General features: G+C 36.8%; 1 protein-coding gene across 2 annotated transcripts in view; it reads right to left on the bottom strand.

Moving 5' to 3' along the window:
• Nucleotides 1-25,845, bottom strand: part of LOC147620060 (homeotic protein knotted-1-like) — a 50,586-nt gene that overhangs the window by 8,260 nt on the left and 16,481 nt on the right. For both annotated transcript variants that reach the window (XM_086772211.1, XM_086772213.1), the window contains exon 5: nucleotides 23,595-23,878. In XM_086772211.1, coding sequence (XP_086628337.1) covers nucleotides 23,595-23,878 — 284 coding nt within the window. The remainder of the gene's footprint in view (nucleotides 1-23,594; nucleotides 23,879-25,845) is intronic.

The following is a 25,845-nucleotide window of genomic DNA, read 5'->3' as shown; positions in this document are numbered from 1 at the left end:
TTGAGCAACATTATTCAGGGTTATTCGAAGCTTTCGATTCCCGAGACCTAACATATTTTCTATATCGCTTTTCATTTGATCAATTCCTAGACTCTGCTCCTCAATGAGTAGATCGGGAAATCCTGTATGTATCTCAATCCGAATGGGATCCGTCTTTCGCTGAATCTCTATATGCCCAATCCCGCCATAATTTGAAGAATCCTTCACGTGTTTTTCTACATACCTCTCAATGGAGGTGCGTATTTTTCTATCTTCTTCAAGAAATTTTGGATAATCTTCCATCTGTGCGAACCGGTAAGAATAATGCTTCTAATTTACACCGAGTGGATGAATCTTTCGCCCCATATATATCCTTCCTCGACTCAATATTAGATTAGTCTTTATTTGATATTCCTCTATCTCCCAATACGTCCTCAAAACTGTTATAATGTTATTTTTTCTCCCCTTTATGGATAGCCTTTTGACAGCCATGCTTCTCTCAAAATGTGTCCATATAGTCTCATGTATGAGGCTAGTGCATAAATCTTATGCATTAGCCATATGCATAAGCCTCATACATAAGTGAGGTGCCTAAACCTCATGCATGAGACTTATGCAATAGCCATATGCATAAGCCTCGTGCATGAGGCTTATTCATAAAGACTTGTACATAAAGCCTCATGTATAAAGTTTATGCATTAACGATAAGCCTCTATGCATAGCCTTTAGAGATCTCTCTGTCTGTCAAGAGGTGGCTATATGCCTCATGCATTTACAATTACATGAAACTAATGCCTAAAGCTTACAAGGCTAATGCCTAAACCTTATGAATGCATAAAGCTTATGCATTAGCCATATGAATAAGCCTCATGCATGAGACCTACACATTAGCCTTATGCATGAGGCGTATGCATGAGCCTCGTGCATTAGCATCATGTATAAAGCCATATGCACAAGCCTCGTGTATAAAGCTAATGCATAACCCAAGTACATAACCTTTATGCATGAGGTTTTATACATAAACCTCATGCATAAGCCGCATACATGAGACTTACGTATAAGCTCATACATAAACCTTGCCCATAAGCCGTATCCATGAGACTTATGTATTAGGCTTATCTATTAGGCTTATCCATATGACTAATACATAAGCCTCATGTATGCGACGACTTATACAAAAAGCTTATACTACATAGTTTTATGCAGACTAAGAATACATAGCCTGGTGTAAACTATGAATGCTATGCATACACCTATGCATTGTATTCATAAGGCCTATGCATAAGGCTTATGCATTACCCAAGTCCGCATAGCCTCGTGTAAACTATGAATGCTATGCATACACCTTATGCATTGTATTCATAAGGCCTATGCATAAGGCTTATGCATTACCCGAGTGTTATATAGGCAACCGGAATGCACCAAGAGCTCTCATTTTGTACTGGATGCTACCTAAGCATGCCAATAGCATGCACCCATAGTTATCGCTATGCATTCGAAGCTATTGGTATGCCTAGATAGCACCCGACATGCATTGGGTGTTCCCGGTGCTTGCCGCATACCTAGGTAGCACCTAGTATGCATTGGGTAGCTACCTAGGCATGTAGGTAGCTGCCCAATGCATGCTAGGTGCCACCTAAGTATGACATATACCGAGAACACCCAATGCATACTTAATGGTATCTAGGCATACCGGTAGCTTCCAATGCATACCAATAACTTCTGACATGTATCAAAAGCTACCGGCATGCACCGAGAGCACCCCAATGTATATCAGGTGCTACCTAGGTATGCCACTAGCTTCCAATGCATGCTGGTAGCTACTGACATGCACTGGGAACACCGAATGCATGCGTGGTGCTACCTAGGCATGCCAGTAGCTTCTAATGTATGCCAATAACTACCGATATACACCAGAAGCTCCCAATGTATACTAGGTGCTAGCTAGGCATGCCGGCAACACCGAATGCATGCCTAGTGCTACCCAGGCATGCCAGTAGCTTCTAATGCATGTCGATAACTACCGACATGCACCAGGATCTCCCAATGCATATCGTGTGCTACCTAAGCATGTTGGTAGCTACTGACATGCACCGAGAGCACCAAATGCATGTCTCGTGCCAGCTAGGCATGTTGATAGCTTCTAATGCACGCCTTAATGCATGTCGAGTGCTACCTAAGTATGTCAATAACTACCAACAAACACCAGGAGCACCCACTCCATGCTGAATGCTACCTAGGCATGTCATAGCTTCCAATGCATGTCGGTTTAATAAATGCCGATATGCACCGAGAGCTATCGGCATGCACCACGGCACCCAATGCAAGTTAGGTGGTACCTAGGCATGCTGATAACTACTAACATACATCACGAGATACCCACATGCACCGAAAGCATCCAATGCATTCCGATAGCTTCTTAGGCATGCTAGTAACTCTCCCCATGTACAGGACGCTCCCAATGTATGCTAAGTACTACCTAAGTATGCCAGCATGCACCAGGAACACCCAATGCATGTCATGTGCTACCTAGGCATACAAGTAGCTTTCAATGCACACCAATAACTCCATACATGCATCGGGAGCACGGAATGCATGGTGGGTTCTACTAGACATGCCGCTAGCTTCCAATGCATACTAATAACTACCGACATGCATCGAGAGCTACTCGCATGCACCGAGAGCACCCAATGCATATCGGGTGCTACCTACGCATGCGGATAGCTTCTAATGCATGCTAGTAACTAGCGACATGCACCAATAACTCTCGACATGCATAGGGAGCTCCCAATATATGATAAGTACTACCTAATCAAGTATGTTGAGTACTACCTAAGTATGCTAGCATGCACCAAAAACACCCAATGCATGTCGTGTGCTACCTAGGCATGCAAGTAGCTTTCAATGCACACCAATAAATCCCGACATGCATTGGGAACACCGAATGCATGGTGAGTGCTACTAGGCATACCGGTAGCTTCCAATGCATGCCGATAACTACCGACATGCACCGAGAGCTACTGGCATGCACCAAGAGCACCCAATGCATGTCGGGTGCTACCTACGCATGCCGATATCTTCTAATGCATGCTAGTAACTACCGATATGTACCGAGAACACCCAATGCGTGCCGGATGCTACATAAACATGCCGACAACTTCCAATGCATGTTGGTAACTAACTACCGACATGCACCGGGAGCACCCAATGCATGCTGGTAGGATCCTATGCATGCTGATAACTACTACCATGCACCGGGAGCTACAGACATACACTAAGGATACCCAATACATGCCGCGTGCTACCTAGGCATGCCAGTAGCTACGCTGAGAGATCCGAATGCCTATCGGGTGCTACCTAAGTATGCTGGTAGTTACTGACATGCAACGGGAGCACCCAATGTATGTCAATAGCTTCCAATACATGCCAATAACTACTAGCACACACTGGGAGCACCCAATGCATATCAGGTGCTATCTAAGCATGTCAATAGTTTCTAATGCATGCTAGTAACTATCGACGTGCACTGGGAGTACCCAATGCATGTCGGTTGCATGCCGGTAGCTTCATGACATGACGCTCATGAAGCTCATGAAGGTGGGATAGACAACTTTTGTTTAAGGCTAGAGCTGACTGGGAAGTTCTATGTGAATTCCCTAGTTTGTCCCCGCTTTTCTTTTACAGGTTTATTTTTGCTACTCAACAGTGTTATTTGGCTACTCAACAATGTTATTTTGCTACTCAACAATGTTATTTTGTTGCTTAACAATGCTATTAGCAACGTTATTTCACTGCTATTTTTTCTCCTAAGCAATGATTCCGTTGCAACGAAAATAGCCACGTTTCCAACAACAAAATAGGTCTGACATCTTTGTACCCTTCTAGTTATAAAGTTGCTTCTGTATTTGCTACTAGACCCTGATTTGTTGTAGTGCAACATTAAAATGGACACACATCGACACTTATTTGTTTCATTCTTTATGCTTTACATAAGGCCAACGTGATCCCATATTGACACATACCAACGTTGAAAAACGTTTTCTAAAATTGTGTCCTGTCAAACTTTTAAGAGTTCAAACATTACTATATCCAATAAGTTGAATAATTTTTTAATTAAAACTTAAATATATTTTATTCTCTTGTGAGCTATTTTTAACTTTTCTCGATCAAAACTAACTTTTTGTTGTTTTCTTAATAAAGAATACTTGCTATTTTAATTGTTTTGAAGTTTTGGTCCTTCAAATACCCTTGAGATAAGTTCATTATAGTAAATTTTATATGTTTCTTTTTTTGTATGATTAATTTAAAGTTTTAATTCTATCTTATTTTCTCCTTTTATATTAATGTATAGGAGCCTTATTTATAGAGTTATGTGCATAAAACTATGCATATAAAGTATACATAGCTCTATGCATATATATGCTTTGCATAAGATTTATGCTAGCATAATTGTGCATTATATAGACAATGGATCTATGCATGGAGCTATATGTAGAATTTCTATGCAGGTAATTTAATGCATAAGAGCTCGAATAAAAAAGATCTATATTCTAGCATAGAGGTCTTATGCATAATATACATAATAGTTCCATGCATAGCTCTATATGTAGAGTTCTATGCCAAAGCTCTATGTAGATAATTTTATGCATGTGCAATATGCATAGCTAGCTCTACACTTATACAATATATATGAATAGAGCTTCTTACATAAAGTTTATTCCCTATAACTTATGCATAAAACTACACGCATGGATCTTTACATAGAGACATCTCCATAGAACTCATACAAAAATCTTTGCATAGTTCTATTTGTAGGATCAATTCCTATGCGTAGAAGTTTATGCCACCTCCTCCATAGAACCATGCAAAATCTCTCCACAAGATCTACACGTATAGCATAGCATAGTTATATGCATCAAGCTATTATGCATATTATGCATAAGGACAGCTTATCTCTATGCATGTAGAGCTTGTTCATAAGAGCTTGAGCATGAGATGTATACCAATTCCATTCTATTAATTATTATTATTTTGTTGAAGTGGAGCGTTTGTTTCTTATTTTGTAGAGTCGCTCTAACACCAAATTTAAGATTTGGTGAATTAACCATTTTTTAAGAATTACATTCCTCTTATATAAACCTATACATAAAATCTAATTCAGTACGTATTTATCTTTGTTTGTATTCTTTCTCTTTGCATAATTATATATAGGTTTCCCACAATGAATCAACCTCATCAAGCTATTAAACTCTCATTTCTTAAGATAAGAGTAATCACCAACTCCCTATTTTTTATTTTTTTGCACACATATCTCACAACCTTGCACACTCAGAGAATTCAAAGTTGTCATGTTGTCTACTAATTCGAGGATGCTTACATAGAGCTTCTAACACATGTATTAGAGCTCTCTTGCATGGATAGATATAAGTATGCTTACTAGCTTAGTTGCATACATTAGATCTCTTATGGATGAATTAAAGATCTTCTACATACCTAAACTTGTATAAAAGGGCAAGCACTTAATGCATGCATTTTAGGCTCTAATGCATGCATAAGAGTTAAATATATGCATTAAGGATTTTGGTCATTGTACAATAAGGATTCTCATATTGGAATCATACCATGGGAATGGAACAAGGTTCACATAACTTGATTAAGTTATGATTCCAATAGCATCTTGGAAAAAGTCCCGAGTATCAACCACTTTTGCATCCTTACACAAATGAGGACTCCTAGATCTTACTGATTCTACTTGGTGTTGCTGCTTCCCTTGGTCTTGGCTATCTATTCCTTACCAAATAAGAAAATGAGAGCAAGTGAGGTTCAAGTCTGGTAGGACTCTTATGATCCCAGAAAGCCAATAACAATACCCTTAATCGTGTTCATATTGGACCAATTTGTGTCAAAAAACTATTGGCCAATGTCTTGGACACTTTTGGGTCCCTATTCAACTGCAAAAACTACAAGAATTGGAAAATATTGTATGCCATACTTTGACTACAATGTCCCTGCAAGTAGCAAGCATGTCCATGTGACACTTACATGAGTAATGTACATGCTATTTTCCTATTGCTAAACTTGGAGCACTCATACAAATCATGAATCTTTGCTTCACTTTCATTTTTGTCTTGCTATAGACTCGACTCCAAATCCACTAACTTGATATATAAGTTCTCTAGTTCAATTACTAGTGGATACTCTACATCACATGTACAATATCCTCAATTACTGGTGGATACTCTACATCACATGTACAATATCCTCAATTACTGGTGGATACTCTCCTCCTTATAAAACTCAAAGAATACTCGTCTAAAGCCGCTTGAAAACTAGTAGGTTGATGTCGTTCTCTCATGATTTTAAGAGATACATGTTTGCAAGTTAAATAGGTAGTTGATGTGGATTACTTGAAAAGATTCTCTTCCCAAATATTAAAAAATATATCTTTTTTTATTATTGAATAGAAATTTATAATTTGATTCTCACATAAGATTAAAATTTGCTTACATTTTAAGTATCTTAAAGTAAATCAAAACACTACCTTTAAAATATTTTTTAAAAAAACTTAAATCATCTTTGAAAAAACCATGTTTATAGAATGCTTTATTTTTTTATTATTACACAAATAGTAGCTTGTAAAGAAACAAAGTTTGTAAGATTTAAAAGACTTGAACATACAACATACAAGGCACGCTAGAAAACATAGATGTTAGGCATACAAATATAGAAGAAAAACATGCATATTTGTTGTGTGAAATTCACACGTAAGGGTCTTCAGAGTTGCAAGAGCCTCATCAAAGGGAGATGGTTTAGTTAGAAGCAACGTCATACTGGATAGTTGGGAGTTATTCTAAGATGCTAGTAGTGGAAGCATGTGCCAGCATAAGGTCTAGGCAGTGGGATGGTGGGTGACAAAGACAACAAGCTGGCGGAAATATAAAGGAAAGCGGGTTTGCATGTTAATCTCTAAAAGGAGAGAGGTTGGCGTGAGGGGAGGCGGTGATGTGTAAGGAGAGTGGTGAGTGGAAAGAGAAGTGTGTGGAAGAAGAGAACATAGCTTTGATAGGAGGGGAGGCAACGTAAGACAAGGAGAGGCACCTACGTACGAGGCCCCATGAGAAGACAACGAACGAGGCAATGATCAGGGAAAACAAAAAAAAGTACATGCTATTTTTGAAAAAACAAAAGATTTAAAAATGGAGGATGACACCATAATAGAGTGAGATACAAAGGAACAAGTTGAGAAAAGAGAGAGAGAGAGAGAGAGAGAGAGAGAGAGAGAGAGATAAACTTATGCTCATGTTTGTAGCAATTTCGATGTTCAACATCCAAATCGCCACAATTTGGATGTCGAGCAAAACATGCATATTTGTTGTGTGAAATTCAGACACGTAAGGGTCTTCAGAGTTGCAAGAGCCTCATCAAAGGGAGATGGTTTAGTTAGAAGCAATGCCATACTGGATAGTTGGGAGTTATTCTAAGATGCTAGTAGTAAAAGCATGTGCCAGCATAAGGTCTAGGCGGTGGGATGGTGGGTGACGAAGACAACAAGCTGGCGGAAATATAAAGGAAAGCGGGTTAGCATGTTAATCTCTAAAAGGAGAGAGGTGGTGTTGGCCCGAGGGGAGGCGGTGATGTGTAAGGAGAGTGGTGAGTGGAAAGAGAAGTGTGTGGAAGAAGCGAACATAGCTTTGATAGGAGGGGAGGCAGCGTAAGACAAGGAGAGGCACCAACGTACGAGGCCCCATGAGAAGACAACGAAGGAGGCAATGATCAGGGAAAACAAAAAAAGTACATGCTATTTTTGAAAAAACAAAAGATTTAAAAATGGAGGATGACACCATCCTAGAGTGAGATACAAAGGAAAAAGTTGAGAAAAGAGAGAGAGAGAGAGAGAGAGATAAACTTATGCTCATGTTTGTAGCAATTTCGATGTTCAACATCCAAATCGCCACAATTTGGATGTCGAGCATCAAATTGCCTCAATTTTCATTGAAAACATCCATATACATGTTTGAAGTGTTGATCTAGACCAAAAGTGTATTCGCTTGATATAGCCTCTAGAGGCAAGCATTTTTGAGAAAGCAGCCTGAAAATGACTACCAACCACACTAACGGTTCATGTCAAAAACCATATAGGCCATCTTGTAAACGACCCTTCGGCCTGAGGGATACATGTAGGGGTGTGGGTGTGCCCGTGGTAAAGGGCAAGAGTGTCTTTCGATACACGCAATTTAGTGAAAAATAGACTCCCGAGCATTTGAGAGAGGTGTGCGCACAAGTCCACTGCGTCATGGGAAGGGACTATGGCAGGACCCACGACACTCGACGGATATTTTTTTGGTGAAAATCCCAAGACCCCAAGGACGTGCTCCGTCCGCTAGAATAGCTGCTAATTTTCGTCAAAAGTTACAGATTTTAAAACTTTAGAGCTTAACTAAAGCTACTCTGGTCGCCCGTTTTAACTCCAAAAAATCCCTACGTAAAGTAAATCCATGCATAAGATTCCAAACTTGAATTCTGAACTATAAAATTCCAAGAAAAACTACCTCATTTTAAAAACACCCCAAAAAATCCCTACCTAGAGTAAGTAGATCCATGCCGAAGATTCGAAATTTGAATTTCGAATTATAAAATTCCAAGAAAAACTACCTCATTTTTAATACACCCTAAAAATATTAACTTTTGGTGAGAAAAGAAAGAGAGGTAAACTTATCTTGATGTTTTGTAGAGATTTGGATGTTCAACATCCAAATTGCCACAATTTAAATATTGAGCATCCAAATTGCCTCAATTTTGATGCAAAACATCCATTTGCATGTTTGCAGTGCTAATGTAGGCCAAAAGTGTACCCACTTGATATAGCCTCTAAAGGCATGTGGTTTTAGAAAAGAGGCCTATAAATGAATACCAACCACACTAACGACTGCATATCAAAAATCATATGAGCCATACCGTACATGACCCTTCGGGCCGGGGTATACATGTAGGGGTGTGCCCGTGAGAAAGGACAAGAGTGCCTTTTAAACATTGGGACACCGCTCGTTACCTACAAAGGGCACTGTGAAAAATAGATGCTCATGCCTTTAAGAGAGGTGTGTGCACAATTTGGGTGCTTAGCGGGTAGGGACCACAACACGTGCCCGAGACCATCCGATGGGTGTCAAATATTTTTTTTGATGAAAACTTCCAGGGTTACCCTGGGATCCCGAGAACGTGCTACGTCTTCTGATTAGCCATCCATATAGATGCTAAATTTGGTCGAAAGTTGCAAATTTTAAAACTTTGGAGCTTAATGAAAGTACTCTAGTTGCCCGTTTTGACCTCGAAAAAATTCCCACCAGTAGTAAATCTATAGTGAGATTCCAAATTTGAATTTAAAACTAGCTCATTTTAAAAACACTCCAAAACTAGTAAAGAAAGCAAGAGAGGTAAACTCACGCTGGCGTTTTGTAACAATTTGGACGTTCAATATCCAAATCCCCATAATTTGAATGTCGAACATCCAAATTTCTTTAATTTGGATGCAAAACATCCATATGCATGTTTGAAGTGTTGATTTAGGACAAAAACATATCCGCTTGATATAGCCTCTAAATGGCATGCACTTTTAGGAAAAGCGTCGCGTCCTATAAATGATTATCAACAACACCAATAGCTGCATGTCGAAAACCATGAAGGCCATACCATAAACGACCCTTCAGACTAAGGGGTATGTGTAGGGATGTGTCCCCTCGGACTCCTCTTGGGAAACGTGCCGTCGCACGCACCCCCTACTGATGTGTCTTATCGAGCAATATCATTATTGTTTCAACTGTGCGCCATGACAAAACCAAAATTTTCAACCCATGTGCAATATATAACTCACCACACAACTCACTAGATTATAACAATTTGGATGTGAGACATCCAAACAACACCAAATTAAATGTTTAAAAAAACATCAAAATTGTAACAACATGCCTAGGATGTTGTTCAACCTTTAAGCTATAAATATAAATGTAAACATATGCCTAGAATGTTGTTCAACCTTTAAGCTATAAATATAAACGTAATATTTAAATATCCAAATTGAAATAAACTAGATGTAAAACATCCAAACTATAATAAAATGGATATTGAACATCCAAATTGAAATATAATGGATGTTGGACATCAATTTTTATTCAATTTCGAGGAGTTGTCTACTTTTTAAAGTAACAATTTATTAAAAAATCTAAACTTTTTGACTTTATTTGTAATTTTGTATCATGTCAAATTTATACAAAGTGCCCAAAATTGTGTCATTTTTTGGACATGCTTGACTGATGAGTACAATGTTTTCAAAAAATGCCTTTAAAATATCTTTTTTAAAAGAGATCTTTAAAAGATACCAAATGTTTTTTTTGAGATAATATTACCTTTTTTACTCGCAAACGTGTTATACACCTCCTCATTAATTATCAAGCTAACTTCATCAGCATCCTATAGGGATTCAAAGATCTACTTGTAGTCTAGTTTTGGCTTTGACAAATCGGACGATAAACATCTTCCCATCTACAATAGTATCATGGATCTCCTCATGCCTAAGAAGCTCTCTCTCTCTCTCTCTCTCTCTCTCTCATGATTGTTGTCGGTCTTGGGCTACTGCTTAAAAACTAGGCCACTCTTGGATAAAATTGATAAGTACATGAGAATGAAGGATAATATATGAAGCGTAACCTTAGGACAAATGCGTACAAAGGTCAGAGGTGTAATCACAAAGCAATAGAGTATCAAAAGAGTTCATCCAAGTAGGTAGAAGCCATTCGTGGAGAATCTAGTAGGTGAGATCATGGGAGAGAGAATGTAGCTACGTGACGAGCTAGAATCAAGGAGAGAATTACGAAAAGGTGGCGGTGATTTTTGAGGTGGATTCTCGACCTCATCTCTCATGTAATCAAGTGTGTATTTGGGCTTATTTAAGAGACATCTAATGGAAAAATAAGCTCACATTTTATATCATTTTGCTAAACTTTTTGTTGAGAAGTCAATATTAGCTAATTTAAAAAAAATCTCATATTTTGGGAATCAGTCACTCTACTTAATTTTGGATATAACATGACAACTCCAAATTTGTCGAAGATTGCAAGTCTAGATTCTACTCTTCAAGATCTTTCCAATGATATGTCACACGAGGAAGTTTTGACAAAATTTTGAACAAGTTCACCATGATCCCATTTTTCAAATGGAAATGGATTTTTTCCCAAATTATCTAATATGGCGTTTGAGTAGTTTGCTTACTGTTATTCTCTCAATGTTGTGCATGCTTAGGCTTGCTTAATACACTATCATCTCTTAAGTCATACCATGCATTTCACCTTGTTTAACACAAGTTCTGACCCATTTTTTTTAATCTTACAACTTCAAAAACTTCATACAATTCTCCAACTCGTGCTTTGTTTAAAGCTATTCTTATAACCAAAAAACCCATTTCAAGTACACAACATTAAAATAGACACATTGATACTTAGCTTTTTTTAATGCTTTGCATAAATTAGCCAATGTGATGCAATATTGACACTTATACCAATGTTAGAAAAAGATTTCTAAAATTATCTGCCATGTCAAACTTTTAAGAGTTTGTTTTTGACATTTTTTCTTTTTGGCAATTGGGACCATTTAAACTCTTTCCACTTCAAGTCTAACTTAAAAGTTATTATTTCATTCCCTTATTTGCTTTCAATTATTTTGACATATCTCTATTCCATAATTTGTTATCAATTTTCTGAATTTAAGGATTTAGTTTTTGTTTCGCAAGATTCTCAAACACTACTATAGGATCCAATAAGTTGAATAATTTTTTTAATTAAAATTTAAAATTTATTTTATTATCTTGTGAGCTATTTTTTTAACTCTCCTTTCTTAAATCTAACTTTGTGTTCTTTTCTTAATAAAGAATACCTGCTATTTTAATTGTTTTGTAGTTTGTTGTCCTTCAAATACCCTTGAGATAAGTTCACTATAGTAAATTTTATATATTTCCTTTTTTATGGTTAATTTAAAGTTTTTACTTCTTTCTTCTTTTCTCTTTTTTTTTATGAATATAGAGGAGTCTTATGCATAGAGCTCTATGCATATAGGTTATGCATAACAAGCCATATACATAGCTCTATGCATACAAGAGCTATGCATAAAAGCTATATGCATAAACTTTATGCTAGCATAATTGTGCATAAAATACACAATGGATCTATGCAAGGAGACATATGTAGAAGTTGTATGCATGTAATTTAATGCATACAAGCTAGAATACAAAAGATCCATATTCTAGCATAGAGGTCTTATACATAATATACATAATAGCTCCATGCATAGCTCTCCATGTAGAGTTCTATGCAAAATATCTATACACATAATTTTATGCATAAGCGATATTCATAAAGCTCCACATATGTACAAGTTATATGCTCTACATATAGAGTTCTATGCAAAATATCTATACAAATAATTTTATGCATAAGCGATATTCGTAAAGCTCCACACGTACAAGTTATATGCATAGACCTCCTTACATAGAGTTTATTCCGTACAACTTATGCATAAAACTATATGTATGGAGCTCTTTACATAGACCCATCTACATAGTTCTATATGTAAGATCCATGCATAACTTTATGCATAGAGCATATGCAACTCTTTACATAGAGGCATCTACATAGTTCTATATGTAAGATCCATGCATAGCTTTATGCATAGAGCATATGCAAAGCTCTATCTACGCATGCAGCTCCTCCATAAAGCTATGAAAATCTCTGCATACCCTCTAAACATATAGCATAACATAGTTGTATGCATAGAGGTATTCTACATAAGCCGACCTCATCTCTATGCATGTAGAGCTTATGCATGAGACCTATACCAATTCTATTCTATTGATTATTATTTCTTTGTTGAAGTGGTGGTTTTGTTTAGGGTTTGGTCAATTAACAAAACCAAATTGTTTGGTCAATTAACCATTTTTTTAAATGGTTAATTGACCAAACCTTAAATGTTTTAATTTTGTCTCTAACAACAAATTTAAGGTTTGCTCAATTAACCATTTTTTTAAATTGTATTCGTCTCATATAAAGCTATATATAAAATCTATTTCATTATGTATTCATTTATGTTTACATCTTTTTCTTTGCAAAATTTTATGTAGGTTGTCCACAATAAACCAACCTCATTATGTATTCATTTATGTTTGTCTTCTTTCTCTTTGCACAATTGTATGTAGGTTGCCCACAATAAATTCTCTTTTCTTGAGGTAAGAGTAATCACGAACTTCCCAATTTATATTTATTTTCATGCATATCTCATAGCCTTGCACACCTACAGTCTACTACTCCACCATGCTTGCATAGAGGTCTATCTAATACATACATTGGAGCTCTCATGCATGGATAGAGATAGGCATGCATATTAGCTCAATTGCATGCATTAGAGCTCTTATGCATGAATCAAAGATATCATGCATACCTTAACTTGCATAAGAGAGCACTTAATGCATGTGTTTTAAGCTCTAATGTATGCATAAAAGCTCTCTAATGCACGCATAACAGTTGACTGAATACATACATAAAAGATCTAGGTCATGGTAGAATAAGGACCCTCATTTTGGGATTTTACCATTATGATGGAACAAGGTTGACATAACTTCAGTAAGTTATGCTTCCAATAGCATAATGTGAATTGTCATTTAATGGAGACTTGCAATGTACTCGATTGAGTTACCATACCTACCACATTGGATATCGGTAATGAGCACATAACTCCATTGAATACACGATGGACATTTTAAAAAATAGGAGTCTTTATACTAACGAGCATCATAAGTTGCCAGCTTGATGTAGGTAAGTTTGTTTGTAAATCACAACAAATCATCATCCAATAAGTAAAGTTACTTGTTTCTTTTTTTGCATCTTGTTGATCTCCTTCTCAAGGTGTTTTGATGTTTTATATATGGCAAATGGTGAAACTTTCAAGACTTACTCCTCTTGTGAAGTCTACAATAAAGAGGGTAGCATTGTGATACAACAAAAACACTCATCCAATTGAGGTTCAAGAGGATCTATAAATCTTACAATCCTAAAAGTAAAGGAATAGGAATGTCTTCTTGATCTCCACATGCACAAATTCTTTCCTTTTATATGCTACAAATGCAAGATTTATATCAACACAAGCTTAATCTTTCATGTAGCATTTTTTTTAAAGAGTCGATAAACCTTTCAAACACAAGCACTACTAACGACCATAAGTGTATCAATGCAAATTTTGTAGCACCACACTACACCATTAAAAGATGTATTATAGTGCTCATATTTCTCTTATCACAAGATAAATAGATCATGTTATCTTTTTTTCAAAAAAATAAGTCCTAAATATAAACAATACTAAGATGTAATGTTTTTAGTGCTACACCATCAATGTAGATAGACATTTTTAGTGAAGGAATATTATATATTGTAAAATGTCAATATCTCCATTGATGAACTCTTCATCTTGATTTAGATCTTGCTTTTGAATGCCTATATATGGATGCACATGAAGTTGATTTACATATTCATAGCCTCTTTGGTGATCTCTAAATGATTTCTTTTGGGAGTTGAAGACTACTTTCTAGACATTAGTGTTGAAATTGGTGCATGCAAGAATGAGATTCTCGTGAATAACCATTAACTTGACTTTATGTGGGAAAAATTGATAGTAACTCATATTTAGGTCATCTAGGGAATTGATAACTCATATTCAGGTTGTCTAGAGCATTAATGGTCTTAAAATGCCATCGAAAATGTCTTTTATTGGGTTCATATTGTACCTAACTTGTGTCCCAACTATTGGTTCATGTCTTAGGTAATATGCATAGGATCCTAATGCACATAAACAAGGATGGTGTCTTCGTCGACATTATCCTTGAATATGGCAATGAGGAGCATGTAGACTATTATTTATGAATATGTTGATTTACATATCCATAGTCTCTTTGGTGATCTCTAAATGATTTCTTTTGGGAGTTGAAGACTCCTTTCTAGACATTAATGTCAAAGTTGGTACATGTAAGAATGAGATTCTTGTGAGTAACCATTAACTTGCCTTTATCTGAAAAAAATTAATAGTAACTCATATTTAGGTCATTTAGGGAATTGATAACAACTCATATTCACGTTGTCTAGAGCATTAATGATCTTAAAATGTCATCCAAAATGTCTTTTATTGGGTTTATATTGTACCCAACTTGTGTTTCAAATATTGGTTTGTCTTAGGTACTATGCATAGGATCCTAATGCACATAAACAAAGATGATATCTTCATCGGCATTATCCTTGATGGTAATGAGGAGCATGTAGACTATTATTTATTGAGATGCTTTATGTCGATAGTATTCTCAACGAGGACGCTATGGATTGTTATGTGGTATCAGTTTGATATACATAGCTTGATCATGGTAGGTTACTATGCATGTTTAGGATACGAGAGATACATTTATATCTATCTCTTCTCCCATCTTGTGCTCATGGTCACAATTTGACTAGATCAAGTTTAAAGTTGCAAAAGTGATGCTAGATCTCTCTGGTGACTTTATGTAAATAAGCATAATAGTATATTAGATGTTTTGAGAGCTAGAGAGGTTATTGATGATTAGTTTGCAATCATTGTGAGTTATACTTTGGGTTTTTATTATTGTATTATGGGTCTCACTTTTTTTTCATTGTAACTTTTCTTGTTTATATGATTGTTGGATCATCATTTGGTCTCTATTTGTTTGCTTTCATTTATCTCCCTATTTGCAAAGTGAGGTGAAATTTAGAGCCATAAATGTTTTACCATTTGGTTAGAATGTGCGAATCATACACTTACTTTTTAATGTGATTGGTATGCATATTCCAACCAAATGTACTGTTAGGGTGATGGAACTTTGTAAGTGGGATCTCACTCTTATTAAATTGGACAAGTCAATTAAGGTCCAATTTTGAGTAGGCTCTCTAAGATTAGACACGTTAAGAAGCAAGTATTTGATCTGAGCACAATCTAAGTAAATTTACTTGAATAGTGACTAAAATTTACAAGTGTGTAGATGTGGATCTTATTATCACTCTTGCAAAGTTTTCGCTTCCAAGATCATTTGGTTTCAATGTATCGGTCAAAGGTTTCCTTTTAAGGGGGCTTTCTAAGACTAGGGTACATTCAAAGCAAGCGGCTAACCCACACATTCCAACCGAACGTGTCTAGATAGTGATACAACTTTGCAAGTGTATACATGTGGACTTCACTCTTTCTTGTAAATTTTGGTCACCATCTAAGCTCATTTGGTTGGATTGTGCAAGCCAAAAGCCTAATTTTGAGAGGGATCTCTTAGAGAAACATTTTTAAAAGCATGCACTTTGTCTGTACATTTCAAACAAATGTGCTTTGATGGTGACCAAAATTTCTAAGTGTATATATGTAGATCCGACTCTCTTTCAAAGTTTGGTCACCATCTGAGCTCATTTGGTTGTAATGTAGAGATTAAAGATCCAATCTGGAGAGGCTCTTAGAGTTTTCTCAAAATTGCATCGTTGGCCTACACAGGCCGACCAAATGCACTTGGATAGTGATCAAACTTTGCAAGAATGAGGCTGGGATCTAGATGTACACACTTGTAAATCTTGGTTACCATTTGAGCATGTTCGCATCATTAAGGGATAAACTTGTACATTTTATATTAAAAAAAAGGCTCTTAAGATACAAAATATGCTAAAAAAGAAGATGACATGTTTGGATAAATTTGTGCATGTGAGTACTATGTAGGTGCATGTGTGTGAATGTCTACATACATGAGTATGTAAGTTTTTTTTATGCATGTGTGCCTTGGAGAGAGAAAGAAAGAGAAATAATCACTTCTGTGAAACTAAATTGGAATAATGTATGAATATGAGAGAACAATATATAGAACAAATCATCAAACTGCAACACAAGGATTCTAGCCCACCTCTTCTAGGCTTAGTCATCAAACAACAATAAAAATACATCATATAATGACTATAACAACTAAGTTCTTACCTAGCTATTGTGGGTTTTGTCACTGTTACTATTCAAATTTATTTAATCAAGATCATTGTCTCTAAAATATCCTCACTGCCAAGGAGCATGTATGACTCACTAGGTAATAGTAGCCTCCCAACGTAGAGACTACATTATGGGTGTACGTAGGAAGTACATCCATAGTGTGGTCTCTTCACACTATCTCATGAGTCATGTTGGTGTCTCCTCTGCATCTCGCACTATTCGTAGTCTCACCTTTCTCTAGCTAGCGAGGAAAGTTAGCACGTACAAATCTCCCATTGAAGACATATAATCTTTTTTGACTTCAAGAAATCTGTCGAGTATACTAGAAGGAGTGATCAGTTCTATGCTGTGTTATCCATCGTCATCTTGTAACCCTCTCATAGAGTTTCCATCGATGACCTCCCATCCGTGCTATTACCTATTCTTTCTCCACTTTCATATGCTCCATCTATAGATAATCTTTGCATTGTCTCTATTAATGTTGGCTTCATAGTATGTGTAGGTGGTGCTTATGTGAAAGAATAAACACAAATAAGATATATAACAAAAATACATGAGATATTAACATACATATAAGAAGAAAATCAAAGATAGGTACCAACCTGAGTTGTTGTAGGTGCTATGAGTGAAACACCACGTGCTGGATACTCTCAGTGGCAAGCCGTACAATGATCCCAACTTGAGATATAAGAGCTTCAACTATAGAAAGTGGCATAGAGATCGGTTCAGCCTTAAAAGCTTGAAGGGTGAGAGGCAAGCTACCTTGCTCGCCTAAGCGACTCCTATTTGCACTACTACCAGGGCGGGCAATAGTGTAGTCTACCTCGAGTCCCAATACAAACTCTACATATAATTGCTATGTGAAGTATAACGAAATATCTTGATGGTGTAGTAGCCTTCTATAAGAAGTTGTATATCGGCTATAGCTATGTGCCGCCATAGCGGAATGAAAGCACGTAGAAATAAGAATTGTAGAACGGACTCATTGGACATCTCTAAATAGATCTAAAATCGTGAATACAAAGGATCTTGTCCATCGTATTCTAGGTGAGCCATGTGAAACGCTAGTTCTACTCTGCATTTGGAGCCACTCATTTATAGACCATAGCTACCATGAGTTTCAAAATTGCTTGATTTAAAAATGAGTTTTAGAATCATTTCACGAGTTTTGTATTTTTTTCAATGCCAAGAAAAGGTTGAATCATATAAAAACGGCAAAACATACATATTTTTAAGCATAGAATGAATATACATGAAATTACATATTTAGGCCTTGGCCTCTTCTTGTAGGCAAAATACTTGAAAACATGAGAATTCAATGTAGAAAACAATACAATGCTAGAAAGCATCATTTATATTCATTAATAATTAATGATGAATCATCATATAGATTCCAATCTATAGCATCCATAGGCAGATGAGAGTCTTATACTTCACTTAACAAAAAGATAAAACAACATCCTAATATAAATAGATAATGATAAGTCACGAGTCATGACTCATAAAACAAAGGTCCACTAGTGATGGTGATTGAATCTAGATAATCTCAAGAAAGTACTATTTACATTACTTTACAGCTAAATGACTACAGAGTTCAAGACTTATTCTCTTTCTCATCATCCTCCTCATCAGAGAGTCGAAACGGAAACGAAAACGGAAACACAACGTCAGCAAGGAGGTCTAAGGGAGGGGAGGGGTTGAAAGTTCATGATTGTTTGTATGCACATGTGATCCCATTATGACATGAATTTTATGGTTTATAAGAATAAAAGGGGAATAAAATGGATATCAGTTGTTGTAGTGTGAAATTTTCTTACTAGTTCATGTTGATTTGGGTGGAAAGATCTCCAAAACATGTGGTGTTGTGGGAAACGGCAAGCTGAAACGTTTCTCGTGTTAGCTGAAAGATTTTGGGCAGCCGTTTCGGGGGTTTACCAAAACGTTTCAGTGATTGGAATGCGTTTTAGTCCCCTACCTCATCATGCTCTCCATCATGAATATCCTCACTCTTAGTACCATTGGCTGAGTCCTCAAATGTCTCATCCTCATGATATACCAATGGTTTATCATCTCCTTGTACAACATGGAATATATGTATCTCTCCTCTTGGGGATGTCAAGAATCTCCTTGCACTTTGTGATATCAATCTTGTCAGGATTGACTTGGTGAGGCTCGATGGGGTTGTCTTTTTGCTTTATCAATTGTAAGTTGCAATGGTAGAATACAAGCCTCTCCAATTGTGTAGTTGAGAGCTTGTTCGTCATCCTGGTGTGGAAAAGTGCCCATGTACTCAAGTTTCTCTCACAAGGTCCTAAACTACGGTCTTGTGAGAGAACTCTCATGGCAATGCATCAATAAATAAAAATCAACTAGTTTCGTCATTGAATAGAAATGTAAGCTATGATCATGATTCATAATTCACATTGAATTATCAGTGTTCTTAGTACTTACTACCATGTTTGGAGAGCCAATGCTATACTTCTCCCACTAAGACACATGCTCCAATTGTGTCTCTTAGTTTTGTTGTTACCTGATCAAACACGTGGTTGTTGATACGATATATGAGGTGCATCCTCTAGCTTTCTTCTAAGCTCCACATCACCATCCACTAGCCTAGAAATGTGGGAGTTCGATCTTAACTCTAGCTCTTCATTTAGGTATTGCTCCTCACTTCTTCAAAGAGGATGCAAAATGTGTACAAATGCTTAGATTGGCCTATGAAATCAATCCCAATGTTGGTTTCATATCTCCCTAATGGCTTGAACTCTGCATATGAGTTCAAAGTTGCAAGTTGAAACACAAAAAGTAAGCATACACTTCATACTTCCATCCACCTTCCAACCTCAAGAGCAAGAGTGCGAGATTTACCTCTCAAGAGATAATATTGTACAAGCATCAAAGCTTCCCTAATTTTATCCATGAACTCATAAAGAAGTCCAATAGTACCTCATGTTTGTGAGTGAAAGGATACTATACATGGGCTGCAGTGTCTTCACAAGTGCATGTGCATCATGCCACCAACTTTCCCCTTGTGACCATACGAACAAATTATACTAACTTTGGTGCATCTCTATCATCCCATGTTGTCCAATCACACCATACCACTATATACAATAGGACATGGTGCACTCACAGCATACCACTATATGCAATAGGACATGATGCACTCACCATCCTATCCACCACAATGAACATGTAGGAAAATTTGGCTTTGGATGGCTTTAGGAGCTCAAGATAACTATTGGCTCTAAATATATTCAGGACTTTGGGCCTGTTGATGATAAACTTCACCATACTAGAGATTACAAAGAGAATCTTGCTCACCCAATTGAGCTTTTTTCACATCTTCTATCATCAAGTGTATATGTAGCACAAGGTTTCCATCTTCGGAAACTCTTCTTTAAGCATCCTTCCTATGGAAACACAATTCATTCCATTGCATGTTGTGATCTACACAATGTTGTCTAGGACAATTTCCTATATAACTTGGTGTTTATGGTTAAAGATAAACTCCATTTTTACCATTGTCCTTGCCATGGAGACATCTATGGCATGAATGACCATGGTGTCTTCGCATGAAGAGAGAAGAACGGTTATATGCATTCCTCTTATTTTCATCAAACTTACCATCACACATCAAAGCATAACCATACTTCACCCAAGTGGTCTTTAAAGACTCCACCTTTGTCTCCAATATATCCACTACTAGCTTCTCTTTTTGAAGCATTGAAGTATGCATGGTCTCATATGAGGGACCATCCCATCCATAGGTTATGCGTGTGATTCCCTTAATTGTTTTCCTCCATTAGGGAGTCCACAAAATGTAGGACAATGCATGTTGAGCAAATAGCTTGGCTACCTCTCTTATTGCCTTCCTCATGGCAACCTTTTGGTGGATGTCCATCACGTAACTCAAATGAGTTACATTATACCTACATGGAATGTTATACCTACATGGAATGTCCACAACATAACTTGAGTGAGTTATTCGGACCCAAATTTATGTTCACAACTATAGAATTTTTTTAAATGTAATTCGGACCCAAATTTATGTTCACAACTATAGAAGTCCTATCAATGAAAAGATCTAAGATTGGAGCAAATGTTAACAACGCTTACTATCTTCTATCTTTATGCCAAAGAGCATGCCGATATTTTTCTAATCGTACCTAGGCAACCTTACAAACATAGATTTTCTAAGATAGTCAATAAAATATTGAAATAAATACCTTCCATGAATCTTGAAAGATGATTTTTCTAGCTTTTCAGTGTTACTTTAACTATCCCCCTACATTGCAACATTTGTGATGCTCACATTGATTTTACTTTGTTCTCTTTTTAAATTATTCCATACAGGAGGTATGATCATATCTACATTTTGTGGCTTTGATTCAAGAGAACTATCGCAATCATGTCTAGATCATACACATTAAATTAGAATGTATCCATCAATACTATGTCTATCATGATGAACAAAGCACAAAACAAAACCTTATTCCCAAAATTAAAATATAAAAATTAGACTATTATGTATGTTGTCTACTACTTTATGTTAGAATCCCTATTGGACATCCAAAGAATGAATGTAATTTAAGTACACTAGCACATGTGAGGATTTTAAAAGTTTTTAGGAAGAGTATATGAAAGAGATCCATTGAATAGTTTGCATTTTGAAGCTAAGATAAGGTGTATCTCAATGCGTGAACATTTATATACCTTTAACAATTTAGCAACCATGGTGTTTTGGAAACTATGTGCATAAGAAACTCTTAATTGTCTCTTGATTAATTCTACCATATTTTTTTGAAATCTGCATTGATATAAGAGACTTTTTAATTGGATCTCTAATGTATATAGAATTGTTTGCAAGTCCAAAATATATGCTACACTTTAGAATGGAACTATGTTTAAAATTGTGGGAGTTCTACTAGTGGAGACATTCTCACAAAGCTCAACTTATAATCCTTTGACTATTATGCAAGATAAAAAAAATATGAATTTATAATGAAGGCTCTTCTCTTCATCTTTGCAATGATTTTACTTCAGATATTATAGTTTTGATATAATAGCACATATGAGGACCTTAATATACTTTTAGGAGAGAAGACTAATTAGATTTGAAGGTTCACCATGGTTCCTAAGAATGGGAACATTCTACAAGAAGAATGCAAAAAATGCGATTGAATCTTAAGCCCCAATAATTGGGGCTCGACATCCCAATTAGAGCCAATATCATTGAAGCATGCATATGAATGTTCTCCCAACTTCAAGTTATTTTCCTATTATGCATTTTTTGTATTTTAAATTTATTCTCGCTTCTCTTTTAAATACCCTCAAGTTGACTCTAATTGCTTTAATTTTTCAACATTCTTCTTTTATTTCTTTTCATTTGTTTGTTTTTATTAATTTTATCATTTTATATTCATTTTACACTTCTCTCTTTCTAGTTTCTCTCGTGTCTATTTTGCAACGTCCTTCTCCAATTCTATTTAAATTGTAAGCTTTTACTAAGACGTCCATGGTTTGAGAGAGCTTTTTTTTGTTTTTTTATAAAAAGAGAAACCCTATTCCTCTTACGTTAGATTTAGAAGATGGAAGTATGAAACTTATTTCTCATCTTCTATCTTCTTTAGATTAGAAGAGGAAAATGAGATATAGAGTTCACCTCTGCTTCACATGCATGTAGGAGAAAAGATGCCACTACCTATAAAAGCTTATGATAAATGCATAATTTACTGGACATGACAGCTTTATGCATATGTTGTATAAGAAGCTCTTATGTATAAAATAGCTTATGCATAAGCTCTTATAGCAGAAGAGCTTAGCTTTGCTTTTCTTTGCTCTTCTTCCTTGTGCATAGGTTTATTTTGTTATTTTGCCTAGCACATACGCTCTTGTTTTCACTAGTGATTTCTTATTTGTAGGGCTTTCTTTAGCGTATAAAAGCAGCCTCTCCACATCAAATTGACTGATACACTTGTTCTCCGATACAAATTCAGCTGCCTTGTCACATGGCACCCTTGGCTTTTTAAACACTTTCTTATTTCTTACGCATACCAATTCTTGCTAAATATCAAGCTTTTGTTCAGAATGAAATCCCCTAGTTCACTTAAATGGAAGAACTCCAAAACACAAGTTCAAGGTTTACCGATGATTAGCAAGCCGAGTAAAACCCGACTCAGCTGCACAGCTTGTGAATGACCAGAATCTTGTAAGAATTCATTCTAAGAGGCAACACAAACAACCGCGTCTACTGTATTTTCCTAAACAAGTCAATTGTTACGACCTAATATAGGAACGACAAAAATGCGCATCTTGAGGGTGAACCCGGAGGTCAGGGACACAGTATTGGTCTTTAGTAGTTGCTCGAGTAACGAAGTAGTGTTGATTGAAAAGGGTCCAGCTAGCATCTTTAATGTAATTGAGATCAAACAAACTTGGTTAATTTGTATGAAAACACACACAGACACACAGATTAGGGTTTAGTAGGAGATTGGTAAATTCTTATGAAAACAGAGAGAGAGAGTGAGAAGAGAGAGATGGGATATTAGGGTTTAGTAGGAGCTTACAGATGGGTAGGGCCACTTGTAGTGCTGACTCCACCAGTCGAGAAGCTTCTGCCTGGCGTCCTTCGGCAGCTTACCTTTCTTCTTCTTCTTAAGAAACTCCTGCTTGAGGCTGCAGATGTATCCGCTATACTTGCGCAGCAGCTGCTCCTTGAGCTTGTGGTCCTCGGCCAGCGGGTCTATCATATCATCATGGAAGTCCACCTCGCCACAGCTCCCATCCCCCTCCTCCTCCCCCTCTTCCTCTCCCGAAGACCCATGATTATTGGCCTCTGTCTTTTCGTCACCTTCAATACAAAGCAATAACAAAGACATCACTGGCTGTAAATTGATTAATGTCTGCTTAGTGCTGCTAAATCCAATAAGAAAAAAAATAAACTCATGTTTAAGGCGATTAAGGTGGTTTAGGTGGTGGTTTAGGTGGGTGAGCAGTGAGCACTGAGGATCTGTATGCTTGCTTGGGGGCACACTGCACAGCAATCTTTCAACGGCTACAAATACACACTTAATGACTTATGACACTTAATGGTTTGTGTACGTCTAATCTAAAAAGATTTGAAGGTACTTGTCTTTGCCTTAAGAGAGACAGCGTGTGATCTTTGAATCTCAGAAGTGCGTGGCCCGCGGTCGGCCAGCATTAAGATAACAAATATTACCATGATAAATCCACGAGATACGAAGCCTTTTGAGTCTTCTAGGGAAACGGATTAATTCAGAGGTGAGGTTAATGCATATCACATCAATATCGTACCCACCCACACCTGTTCCAGTCCTATGAATTTACACATCGATCAACGAAACGACGCCTCGGGATTTACAACAATGCTTCCAATGGCACAAAGAAGAAAAGCCCTTTCAAGGCGAAGATCAATAGGCTGGTACCTGGAAGTTGGCAATGCGTGACTTCACTTGTCTCACATGAAACAGTGAGACACAGTTAACCTTGATATCTTTCCAACCAAGCATCTTAGAAGCAGATCAAAATGTGTACATTTTATATCTTTCCAACCACGCATCTTAAGAGGTAGATCAAAATGTGTACATTTCTGACCTTCAGCGACCATGGCTTCAGGCTACGTAGAAATGACAGTTCCAAGAAAAGTCATGGCAGTTCCGAGAAAAGTCGATGCACGTTCCATTAACTTCAGGCTATGGCACTTTTGCAGAGCCATTTTGCAAAAAAAACTAAGTGGTTTTACCAGCTTTTCATGGTTTTGAAGGGCAGGAAAAAATTGCACTACTTTTAATTAATGATTACGTGTTGATTGTTTCTCACTCACGACCACTAAAGGCTAGCAGAAATAGGCCATTTCTGCATGCCATTTGGCCGTGTGATCTACCCTTGTATATCTCTCTCACACACTCTCTCTCCCCCCCCCTTCTCTCATTCATTCATTTGTCCACCACATGCCCCACCACCCTCTGGACGCCTCTGCTCTAGTTTCATATTTGATTAAAAATAAATAAAATTATATTATCACGATTCACAATAGCTTGATTATATAGACCTATACTCTTCAAAACAAATTTACATTAACCAAATTTGCAAAGACCTTGATTTAAAATTTTAAAAACGCGTCCTCATTGCCGATGTTTTTGTTCCACCAACTCAATAGGATAATACAAATATATATATATATATATATATGAATAATAGCTGGAACTAAATGCAGGCTTAATCCTTATGATAAATTCAGAAGTACATTACCCTCTCCCCCCAAAAAAAGAAAGCTTGTACAAAATGGCCCGCTTCTTCATTGCTTCTACTTCTCATATAATATACACCGACAACCCCCACACTGTCGGCAAGACAACAAGATGTAAATGTGGACTAGTTCGGTCGACCGGTGAACAATAATGGGCAAGCCTAGTGTGGACCCATGTGAAAAAAAAGGAGAAACTGATAGTGGACCAGCCCCTTTCATACCTGTAAAAGGACATTTGGCTGTTTAACGATCGTCTCAGTTATTTGGACCTTTCCCAGCTGACCAATATAAAGAGCACAACAAAAGAAGATTGCGAGAAGATGGAACGATCTGCGTGCAACAGGGAGCTAGCAACATTGCAATGCATGTAAAATTATCAACGTTAATTAGCCGATCGAGATCGGTTTTAGTTTGTGCTTTAACATTTAATTCTAATATTTCAAATATCTATCTTGTGATTGCTCGACCGGTACTTCGACGAGGCTCTGTATTGTTTAGAAGTATGGATTCACATGTGACTGCTCGCTTGCAATACTTTGCCCTTTGGA

The sequence above is a fragment of the Cibotium barometz genome, chromosome 32 (genome assembly GCF_041138505.1).
Source record: "Cibotium barometz isolate CiBa-2024 chromosome 32, ASM4113850v1, whole genome shotgun sequence".
In the NCBI taxonomy this organism is placed as follows: domain Eukaryota; kingdom Viridiplantae; phylum Streptophyta; class Polypodiopsida; order Cyatheales; family Cibotiaceae; genus Cibotium; species Cibotium barometz.
The sequence above is the reverse complement of the archived record's forward strand: the minus strand, read 5'-3'. Positions and strand labels throughout refer to the sequence as shown.